Here is a 12,370-nt window from a genome sequence, read left to right as displayed (position 1 = left end):
TTAAAAGAAAATCAATCATAAAGTTTGTTTGTCTCTTCTCGGATTCTTTAAGCCTCCCAATGCATCAAGTACAACTAGACTGAAATATACAAACTTACTTTACAATAGTTAAATCATATTCAGTGTCTGTTGGTATTTAAAATTCAGATAAATCAGCCTTAATGTATCTGCAGTAAAATGTCATTCTCAATAGTTATTGCCCAACTACTACTGCCTAAAAAATCTCTTCCATAGTCCACTAATGCTAATCCTGTCCAAAGGGACATTTCTCATCCTTTTTATTCATGCAGATTGTAAAGGATTTCCCCCCTCTGTCTCAGGTGAGCGCTGCGAAGACAGGGGACGTACCTACCACGAAAGCTGTGCCAATCAGTGTCCTCGCACCTGCGCTGACTTGTGGGATCATGTTCAGTGTCTGCAAGGAGCCTGTCACGCAGGTAACGCCCGGACTCCTTAATACAAGCAGCAGGTTGACATGAATGAAATAGTTTTGTGTTTAACTCTGGTATTTTATTCCCTTCATCATGACTGCTTTTGTTTTTTTTCAGGTTGTCGGTGTCCAGCAGGACAGCTGCTACAGGACGGTCACTGTGTGCCTATTCCGGAGTGTCGCTGCGGCATCCCATCAGGCAATGGGACTCTGGAATACATACCTAAACAAGAGCTAAATATCGACTGTAATACTTGGTAGGTCGTTTTTTTTTTTAGAAGTAATACTTGGTAGGTCGTTTTTTTTTTAGGAAAATGTTATCTATCTATCCAGCCAGCCATCCATCCATTCATCCATCCACCCACCCTATCTATCTATCTATCTATCTATCTATCTATCTATCTATCTATCTATCTATCTATCTATCTATCTATCTATCTATCTATCCATCTATCCATCCATCCTTCCATCCATCCATCCATCCATCCATCCATCCATCCATCCATCCATCCATCCATCCATCCATCCATCCATCCATCCATCCATCCATTCTTCCATCCATCCAGCCAGCCATTCATTCATCATCCATCCTTCCTCCATCCAGCCATCTATCCATCCATCATCCATCCTTCCTCCATTCATCCATCATCCATCCTTCCTCCATCATCCATCCTTCCATCCAGCCATCCATCATCCATCCTTCCTCCATCCATCATCCATCCTTCCATCATCCACCCTATCTATCTGTCTATCTATCTATCTATCTATCTATCTATCCATCCATCCATCCGTCCATCCATCCATCCATCCGTCCATCCATCCATCCATCCGTCCATCCATCCATCCATCCACCCTACCTATCTATCTATCTATCTATCTATCTATCCATCCATCCATCCGTCCATCCATCCATCCATCCGTCCATCCATCCATCCATCCGTCCATCCATCCATCCATCCACCCTACCTATCTATCTATCTATCTATCTATCTATATATCTATCTATCTATCTATCTATCTATCTATCTATATATCTATCTATCTATCTATCTATCTATATATCTATCTATCTATCTATCTATCTATCCATCCATCCATCCGTCCATCCATCCATCCATCCGTCCATCCATCCATCCATCCACCAACATTTGGTTGAAACTTTTAAACTTTTATCTCTTAAACCTTTACATTCAGTGTGTGTGAAAATGGCACTCTGGTGTGCACCAACCTGTCCTGCCCAGTGTACGAGCCCTGGAGCACGTGGAGCACATGCTCCACTTCCTGTGGGCGTGGTCAGAGGACAAGATCCCGCCTGTGCCAGGACAAAGAGGGTGGTCCTCCCTGTGCTGACACTGAACAGATGGAGAGCTGTGACCTGCCGCCATGTCCAGGTCTAGACACGGAGCATTCTCGAAATGATCTCACCTGTTATTGGTTGGCTCATAGAGATGAGGATGAGACATTATAACACAACCTTATTTCCCATCCTCAGTTGGCTGTTTGTTGAGCCACTGGTCTCCTTGGAGCGACTGCAGCGCCACATGTGGCGGTGGATCCTCAATGCGTAACAAGACAGTCCTCAGAAAACCAGAGCTTGGTGGGACGCCCTGTGCCGGTCCGCTTGAACAGCATACCGTGTGTAACACCAACAGCTGCCTGCCGGGTAACACAAGCATGAACGTCATTGGAGCACAATTACTGTGTTAGCATTTTCTAGTCGCAGTAATACAATTATAAAAATGTTGTTTTTCGCAATTAGGCTTTTAATAGATCTGTGTATTTCAATGTGAATAAGACTAAATAACAAGAGGACCTCGGTTTATGATGTCCTCGACCTACGGTGTTTCGTGGTTACGTCGCCATCTCTCATCAAGAAAGTATTGTTGTATCATTCTGACGTACGACTTTAAAATAAGCGGACGATTGTCACGATTGCGCTACATTAGCTTTCTTTCATTTGTATTTTGGGAACTTTTTGCCCTTTATTATGGCTCCTAAACTCAAGTTGGACTCTACTGATGTTTTCATGTGCTAGATTACGATGTTACCACTGTGTTAGCATAAGTAAGTGACATAGGTACTTATGTATAGTATGTGAGTTACATTGCGCGTTAGGAACAGAATTCCAACGTAAGTCGAAGACCCCCTGTATTTAGAAAAATACTTAATTATGAGTAAAATAGAGTATTATAAGAATAATTAATCTTTTTTTCCAGAGTGTCCACATGGGCAGGTGTTCAGTGAGTGTTCCGGTTCCTGTCCATACACGTGCGAAGACCTGTGGCCAGACACCCAATGTTTACTTGGTCCCTGCACACCCGGGTGTACCTGCCTTCCAGGACAGGTCTGGAATCAGTGTTTGCATGTTGTATAGCCACTTTTTTTTAAAGTTTTTTTTACAGTTTCTCTGTTTCCCCTCATAGGTGTTGTACAAAGGGTCATGCATACCCCACACCGACTGTCCCTGTTTGGCGCATTCCCTGCCGACTGGGTTCCAAAGTTTGAACGTTAGCACCGCTGAGACCACAGAAGCTCTCATAGCCCCCGGAACGGCCATCCAGCACCACTGCAATACATGGTAAAAGTCCACACACCATTCATTCACGGGCTGATTTAGCCAACAGGGACATGCTTTGAGCATATACACTGGTATTCGTATTCACTATTTGGATCTAGCCTGCCAAATTAGCCCTAGCTATCATAACTCAGAGGCTGTATCATGTGCCCTGGGGGGGATTATAATTCAAGCTCTAGTAGTGCCTGTGGTAGACCATCATGCAACCCAATGTAGCCATGTATTTTTCCAATGTATCCTGTATTCTCTAGTAGTGCCTGTGGTAGACCATCACCCAACCCAATAGTCCATAGAAATGTATACTGTGGCTGCAATGTAGCCATGTTATTTTTCCAAAGTATCCTGTATTTTTTCTGACTGTGCTCAGGCACTGCTGTACGTCACTGAAACCTAAGCTATCAGGATGGATGCTAAGCTAAGCGACAATAATCGATATCAAGAAGGCACATTTTGCTGAACGGAGGAAGGTTTTGACCAAACAATAAACATAACGTTTGGGACAGATACCCTACTTACTGCTACATGCTCTCGCGGGTTTGATGTGGAAGTTTCGACTGCCACAGCTCCGTCCGCTGGGGCAAGCACAACTTGCATCGCATGATAAAGTTATTGACTCCTATTGAGTCCTCTGCTCCACCGGAGCTCCCCTCTTGGCAATCCTCAAAATCCATTTTTTGTTCAGCACTAGCCATTTTCCAATGACAGGATAGCAGCGCCTGTCGTAGTCAACGTTATCTGGCTACATTATACCTTTCAATTAACGCAGATTGTTTATCCTCACATTTAATTTTTTTACTCAGCAACGGGTTCTTTTCAAATGTAGCGAAGTAAAATTCTCAAAATGAGTCAAAATGTACTTAAGTAGAATTAAAAAATTACAAATTACTAACAAAAACTACTCAATTACAGTAATGTGAGTAAATGTAATTTGTTACTTTCCACCTCTGGTATGTATATATGTGTGTGTCTATACCAAAATATATACCTATATCTGTATATATGTATAAATATTGGATTAACCATTTAACTCCTAAAATATAGCGTACCATCTTAATCTTATGTTATCAAGAAAAACACAGTACAATGAAAATTCTGCCTATGAAGCAGACTGTCATACGACGTCCTCTTCCAGCTTGAGAAATGTTTTATGTATGTTGGTTTCAGCCTCTGAAGTGAAGCGCATTTATTGATTTTAGAGTTATGCCCCTAATCCTTCATACATTTTACATGCGGGGTGATGAAAGTACCGAAAACAGCGAGGGGGATGTAATAAGGATGGTTGACCATGTGTTTAAATGGTCGTGCTAGGGTTCTATAAATAGTACACTGAGGGCATGTTAAAGCGAGGATTGTTCGGAGAGGACAGCGAAACTGTAAATAAACTTGACCCGATAAATATCGGCAGACAGAGGAGACTGCAGAATAAAAATTGAATGTATTTTTAATGGTGTGAATGGGGATTTATGGACCCTTTCTGCTGAGAGAACATGGTCTGACCCCCGACTGAAAACCTCATACACAGTGTTTTTATTGTTATTATGAGACACTGGCAGTAAGATGGCTTCATTTTTTTTTTCTCTCTCTCGAATTATCTTCAGGGGTTTAATGTCCTCTGGCATTTGTCCTTTACTGCACTACTGTTTTTCCAGGCACCCAATTATATTACGGCGGAAGATGGAGTGTGCGCGTGAAACGGACAGTAATGTCCTTTATTAATAATCTTAGTATTGTGTTGTAATGCCTGACTTGGCTTGTAGAAAGATGAGTCTGTTGAGCCTTGATTATTAGGAAATGTGCCCCTTTTTTGAAAATGTACTTATTATTAGGAAATGTGCCCCTTTTTTGATCACTTAAAAACTTAAAAAAAGTACTAAACTGTACCTGTAATGTGTCTTCAATTACACCACATAATGTTATTATTGTGATACACTATGGTTTTTGTGTTGCCGAAAAATCCCCATCAGCTTATTATTGTGATACACTATGGTTTTTGTGGCGCCGAAAAATCCTATCTTTGCACTAGCGCACACAGATCAGTCTGATTATTTTAGTCTCTGTGAATCGCAAACAGCTTGGTAAAATCAAACGGTGCAGTATATCACGGTGAATCAGGTGTTCGTGACTTGCTAGGTTCACTTTTCCAAACTGGACATTTTTAAACACCATCCGTATCTGCTTATGTGATCATTGAAATAACTCCCGTACACATCCGATGATCCTTTGCCTTTGCCTGAGTTGTTTGCCTTTCGTTTCAAACAAACAAAGCTATGCTCATGATGATTGGTCGTTATAAGCCGTGACACCTTAGACATTTGCCTTACACGTAGAAGGTTCTGGGTTTGAGTCCCAGAGGAACCACATGCCTCCCATCGCAGCCTGTGTAAGTTGTAGAGACTCTCATTATGGATTCCCCTACTGGGGGGAATAAGGGACTACAATTTATCATGAGGCCTACAGATAGATTTAAATCAAACAGGTCCAGTCCTTTTTGTGCTGTCACCTCTTACTCTCTAACTGCAACCAAACAAGATAATTCAATATCAGACATTAAATATTCCAACACTAACCGGACTGATCGATGCAAGCTTCTATTTTTAAAATTAGAAATGCTACGTGATCCCGCCTTTGATTATTAACGTGTTTTGAAATCCGAGCACTCGGTGTCTCAGGCGACGTGCACTCAAAACAATTCGCTGTTGTATCGTGTTGTCTTCTGTAACAGATAGTCTGGGGCGCAGTAGACGTTCCGTCAGTTATTTCAACTTTCTGTTTTGATACTGTGCAGCCACCTGTGTCACGTGATATTCTAAACATTTTTTTTTTCTTTTTCCTGCTTTGTTTTCCTCACAACTTTCTCCAGCGTTTGCCAAGGTGGAGTGTTCAACTGCACCTCAGAGAACTGTGATGGTGAGTGATGCTGTACCACAGCTGCATCTCTGGGGCTTCACATGGCGTGAAAGCAGCAGCTTGGTTGACCTGTCATGACAATTACCGACATGTGAACCTTACTATACTTAGTAACAGCTGCACCAACAGTTGGCTTAAATAACCGCGCAGCAGGCAAACACATCACGGCCTACGAATGTTATTTTTGGGTTCGGAATGAATCAAAGAAATTGCAAGGCAGGTTTAAAGTGTTGTAACGATACACTCACAATACATCGACTCACAATATGATATGATTTTATCACGACTTATCATACAAAATGAGCCCCAAAGTACGGTTTATATACTGTAATAAACTAAGTCAAAATTAGCTGAACATAGCCATGAAAGCTAGGGAGGGCTTGATACAACTGTTTCATGTCTGATACTGATACTACAACTTGAAGTATCTGCTGATACTGATATCAGTCCAATACCTTCTTTTCTTCTTCTTCGGCCTTCCGTGAGCTGTCGTTGCTGAGGCGATAGTGTGCCTGTTTACAGCGTGTTGTGCAAAGTTTAGTTGAGCATTGGAGTTTAGCTATCGGACTGCACTCTTACATCCTGATTTGATGAATAGCGCCTTTATAGTGATTCTCATCTGGTAAGGTCACATGTTCTAATGGAATATCCCTTGCGTCACCATTTCGTGTCCAAGTAGAGTTTAGAAAATCATGTGATTGCCTTCATTCATCATTGTAACATTAGTGGTTTTCAGATTCGGTTTGGGTTGATGTAAACACAGGGCAGTCCAACATGGCTGCCTACTCAGTACTGCAGTTCACCCTTGCACAAAGGCAGCAGTATAAATATGTGCCAATATTTCATAATATTAAATAATTTACACAATGCTTTGATGCACAGAGAAAGTCTGAATCAGCTGTCAGCACAAAGTTAACCCTTCGCTAGCATCCCGCTCATAACTGCTGTTAGCATTCAGCTCTACCGCTCACTCCCTTATCTCGTGAATGCGCCGGTGAAAAGGACATTTCTGCTCCAGTGAATGGGCCAGACCCCACGTGTAGTGAGGTCCTCCCTTATGTCAAGTGCTTGTTCTAAGTTTGACAAAGTTTCTTGAGATATTTAAAAGCTTGCTATCAAGCTTTTTAGTTCACATGACAAGCTAGATGTGGATTAATCATGATTAATCATGATTAATTGTCACCGTTATTATTCACAGTTAATCAGAATTGTCTTCATTCCAACATGTGACAATTCTTTTTTTTCTACATACTGCTGAAACAACACTAGAATTTGAGTTTATATTTTAGGTTTCAAGTTTCCCCACAGTGTGTGTAAATGACGGCCTGGGTGTCAACTCTGTTTTACAGCAGCGAACGAGGTGAATTCACCGTAGAATTATTGGATATTTAAATCACGCCCTTTAGCCGACTCGCTAAAATGCTACAACTTCAGTCTGTTAATGTCCTAAATAAATTAATGCGATTCATGTGTTCACTTTGACAGCCGAAATTGAGACGCATATTATGTCGCCCTCTCTTGGTCCTATAAAACTGTCAGAAATGCAGTACATTTAACAGATTTTTTTTCCAAAAGATTTTCTACTTTCTTTTGAATCAATCATGTATGTGCAACAAGGTGCAAACCAACCACAGCGGCTTCCTTAACGTCTGTTTGGGCCGACTACTCTTTAACCTCAGTGGGTTGTTGTCATAAGAGAAGGTACGGGACTGAGAAAAGGCACTCTGCAGTCGAAACAGATCTCCTTGTTCGTCTGTGTTTAAGGACATGCACACGAATAGGTCCTCTCCTGACACTGACACTTTGAATACTGAAAACCCAGAGTGTTTTGGGGGTGTTCTCTCAGTTACTTACCTTCTCCTTCCTTTCCTACTTTTTTACCTACATTGGATATTAAAAAAATGACAACAACACTTTGTCTTCTACTAAAAAGAAACCCGAAACTTTTAGAGACCGCAGAAATATTGAGAAAATATTCATAAACATAATCGATCAACTTAAAAGATCTCTTTTTTTAAAAGGTCTCTTTTTCTCACGGCTGTCTGGCTTCTTCTTCATCCATTCGGCGAAAAAAATTCTGTTCAGTTCTTAGGAATGGCCCATAGGGCTTTTACTTTTTAACAAAAAAACACTTACAACATAATAATATAGCATTTAGCCAGTGATACTCGGACTGTATGTCTATCAAATCGGACTCTACTATACCCACCAAGTATTTACAATTAAATAGCACAATTATATAATTAGATTAACCATTAAGAGATCAAAGTAGGGGTTCCCAAACTATGGCCTGCGGGCCGATTATAGCCCATTTTGCTTTTCAATTCGGGCCATCACCTATTGGTTCAAAATAAAGTAAGGGCTGCCATCATTTAGCCTTTTTTGCTGCATTACCCAGCTCTTCCACTGGACCAATAGAGGGTACACTCAAGACATAATTTTTAGGTTTGCTTATATATTTTTTTTCGCTTTCACTCTCTCTCACATTTTGCCACTAGGGAGGTCCAATATTAACTTTGGTTAGCCAATATTATCGGACATCCCTATTTGTCACTAATTTGAATCCTTCAGTAAGGATTGAATAGGTTAATGAGTGGAAAGGAGGAAACCAGACTGATGCTAAAGTTGGCACTAAATCCATAGAAGCTGAAGGATGTTGTCTCCCGCTCTAGTGGACTGTGTCTGGTCCGGCTGGTCGCAGTGGAGTCCATGCTCTTCCAGCTGTGGCGGAGGTCTGCAGAGCTCGTCCAGAAGTGTCCTGGAGCCCCACCAGTACGCAGGGACCCCATGTGAGGGTCCGGACCACCGCACCAGAATGTGCATGGCCCCCGACTGTGGTGAGTGAATAGGGATTGGCTTTATTAATGATTGAAATTGATTAAGCTGCAAATCTGTTTAAGGGGGAAATTAAAGGAAAGGAAACACGGTGTGAATCAAATGCACACACATGTCATGGGACCTTTCGTTAGCTTTAGCCAGCTATTTTGTTTTTGTTTCTTTTTTTTTTAAATACAAAGGCAATAGAAAATACCACCTTAATCTACTCATATCATCTGCTATAATTCCAATGGGATAGAGAAAAATAATAAGTATCAAGGTTCTTTTGCACTTTGACAAAAACATGTGCTCAACCAGTAGGTTGCGGTCTGCCAGTAGATCGCAAAGAATGTATTGGTAGATCCTAAGCATTCAAAATGAAAAATATATATAAATATAATTCTATAATGTGTAGTATTGACTATATATTGCATGCATGTTGTTGTAGTATGTTCAGTTTGTATGATTAAATATATATTTAACATTTTTAGTGGGTAGGTATATCACTTTAGCCTAGTCATTTGAATAGTTGCTCCCGAGCCAAAATAGTGTGTACACCCCTGTTGTGTTGACTTTTAAGCCTCCCTTCTCACTCCCTCCTCCCTGCAGCCTGCCCTGACGGGGAGCAATGGAGGAGGAAAAGGGTGTCCGAGGATGTCCAGCTGTGCGAGAGGAGCTGCGAGGAAATTTACACCACCTCTCCGGTCAACTGCACTCACGGTGGTGAGGGCTGCGTGTGCGAAGAGGGGCTTTATCGGAAAACGGAGGGCAAGTGTGTCATCCCGGCACTCTGCCCCTGCCATGACCGGGGCGTTCTGCGAGAGGTATATAAATAACCCACCATGCCTTGCTTATTGTAGTGTGCGTCTGAACCTCACTTCTGTGCAGTGTTTATGGCCATCACCAGTCACCCCCTATTGTATTACTTACTCATAAAGAATTGCCTTTTTAGAAGATGAGTGACGTGCCCTGTGGGCCATATTACACCACAATGCCTCTCCAGCGCTCCACCTCATCAATTATGTAGCCGGTGTCGTAGAGAGTGAGCACCCTGACCGCAACTGGGCAAGCCTGCGAGGAATTATTTATGAAGACCGGGGATATTATAAGATTATAAAAATTAATCACGCACTGACAAGAGGTCAAATCCCCCCTTTTGATTCGTCTTCCTTGGGACATTCTCTCGCCTTTTCATTTGCTCTCTTGTCTGGGGTTTTTCTTCTTCCTTCTTTTAAACGTCACATTCTTCTGCTTTCTTCACATCAGTCGTTAGGCTCTTGGGATCCTTTATCCCCGACTTTTTTTTTGTATTCTCACTGTAGACATTTCAGATAATCTGTCCCATCACCTCTGTCTCTCTGGGTCTCTCTCTTTATGTCTTTCTGTCTTCGTCTTTGGCTTGAGTTGGCTAAAGACCCACTAGGGCAGTGGGATAGGACCCTTTTTTGACTCGTGACACCACAAATTTCTGGCAACCCCAGAGACATTTCAGTAGCTGTCACTTGGGCTGTCAGGTGATCGCAGCCGTCAATCAAAATGCGCTAGCACCAATATTTTTGTGCATTTTATTTGAACTCAATTTATATTCATGAAAATGAAAGAATACAGCTTTTTAAGATTGCGAGTGTTTTAAACCGTCATTTTAAAAAACAACCCCATTTGAATTTCAGACTACCCCACGTGGGGTCCCGACCCCAAGGTTGAAAACCCCTGCACCAGGGTTTCTTGTTGCCTATCAGTGTATGGAACTCTGTAGTAGTGGCTAAGGACATAAAAAACTAGACATTTCAGATAATCTGTCCCATCAGAAAAAACTCTCCTAATGACTCCCTCTGCTAAATGACACACTAAACATATAATACAGTCTGTGTTGTGTGTTGTCGTATATAAACTGCATTTATAATCTGAATCATACACAACAGAGCAGCAGGAACTGCAGCACATTCACGAGAGGAATAGATCCTCAGCGCAGAGCAGTTTTTCTTTGGTGATTTTGCTCTGACAGACATCATAGTAATTGGCTGTTGGGGCGAAAACAAAAGTACCTGCATGTATGGGTCTGCCCAGTAACTGAAAATGTTGTTTGTGTGTGCGAGCCAGGCTGGATCAGAGTGGGAGGAGAGCTGCACATCCTGTCGATGCGAGAACGGGAAAAAACAATGCGAGCTGAGGTGCCCCGCACTCCACTGTGCCGAGGTGAGACACGATACACACCTGGGGGTATGGAATGTTGTTTAATGGATGTATAAATCTACAAATGTGTTTGTGAAAAGGAATCATCTTCATTTTTTATCTGTGGAGATTCTCATCCAGGTAGTATTATCCAAAAGTAGTTACATCAAGGGTTTGGGTTATTTTTTTTGTCATTGTGGCCAAATATGGGGAAATTGTGGACCAAAAGTGGCCCCCAGGCCAGAAGTTTGAGACCCTGGGACTTGTCACTTTCTCTCTCCTTATCCATCTCTGTAAGTTAGATTGTTCGTTATAGCAAACGGACAGAACAGCACAATATTTCTCCAAGGCGAGGAAATGGGTTCGGATTGGTACTATCCACGCAACATCTCAATTACTCTGAGAAAGAGACAAGAGGCGGCGCTCTCCTATGAAATATGTGTGGGGTACTTCTCTTGAAGTCTCCAGCCAAAGTAGATCAATACCTGATGGTCCACATCTCCCACTGCTCCGCTCGCCATCTCTCTTTAGGGGTCGGCTAAACAGTCACATCATATTGATTACTGTAGCGGCGGTTGAAGTTTTGAGCGGTAAAATTAAGGAACATTATCAGTATCTCAAGTGTGTCTTGCGGTACTATGAAACAGTTGAATACGTGGGGACGTTACTAGGATTGAGAGATGGGAGCAGTTAGTCCCAGGAGTGTGTTTCGAAATGCACACGCACCAGAATATTTCATCACACCTATAAAGGCTTTGTCGCTTAAATTATTATTTAAAGAACATTCATCAGAACCTGTTATCGGGTTCACCGTCTTTTTGCCTTTTCTCTCCCAGGATATCTTTTTTTTTATTCAAAAAATAAGCCAAAAGTAATGTTAAAATAGACAAGTACTATATATATATATACCATATGTACATATATATATATATATATATATATAATACAGTATATACAGTGGAACCTTGAGATACGAGCATCCCAACATACAAGTATTCCGAGATACGAACAAGCCTTTGAGCTAATTTTTGCTTCGCGATACGAGTAAAGATTTGAGATACAGGCACCCTTACAGATGCCGACGCTAGGTGGCCGAGACTTTGGAGCAGCCGACGCCGCCTCACTCGTTCACTTCGCGTGTTCGTCGACTTCCGTACGCATCTCCCGCGAGTCACCCGTATTGTGTTTGCGTTATCTAGGTGATTTTCTTTCTACTTTGTGCATTGTTCTTCGTAATAGTGAACAGTCGTGAGAAAGTGAGTGGTAAGTATGGTAGTGAGAAGAAGAAACGTACGATGACCATGGAAATAAAGCATGAAATTTTCAATAAGGTACGCTACGGAATCAAGTGTCTACATACGTTATTTCTTATGGGAAAAAATCATTTGAGATGTGTTTATGTGTATACACACACACACACACATATATATACTGTATATATATATATATATATATATATATATATATAT

At 41.6% G+C, this 12,370-nt stretch overlaps 1 protein-coding gene across 1 annotated transcript in view; it reads left to right on the top strand.

Moving 5' to 3' along the window:
- sspo (SCO-spondin) overlaps positions 1-12,370 on the top strand; it is a 69,444-nt gene that overhangs the window by 39,657 nt on the left and 17,417 nt on the right. The window contains 8 exon segments of the mRNA XM_025054676.1: positions 321-437; positions 549-687; positions 1,625-1,815; positions 2,647-2,774; positions 2,854-3,008; positions 5,866-5,912; positions 9,339-9,553; positions 10,830-10,925. Of these exon segments, the coding sequence (XP_024910444.1) occupies positions 321-437; positions 549-687; positions 1,625-1,815; positions 2,647-2,774; positions 2,854-3,008; positions 5,866-5,912; positions 9,339-9,553; positions 10,830-10,925 (1,088 nt within the window).

This window comes from Cynoglossus semilaevis, chromosome 3 (genome assembly GCF_000523025.1).
Source record: "Cynoglossus semilaevis isolate Cse_v1.0 chromosome 3, Cse_v1.0, whole genome shotgun sequence".
NCBI classification, from domain to species: domain Eukaryota; kingdom Metazoa; phylum Chordata; class Actinopteri; order Pleuronectiformes; family Cynoglossidae; genus Cynoglossus; species Cynoglossus semilaevis.
The sequence above is the reverse complement of the archived record's forward strand: the minus strand, read 5'-3'. Positions and strand labels throughout refer to the sequence as shown.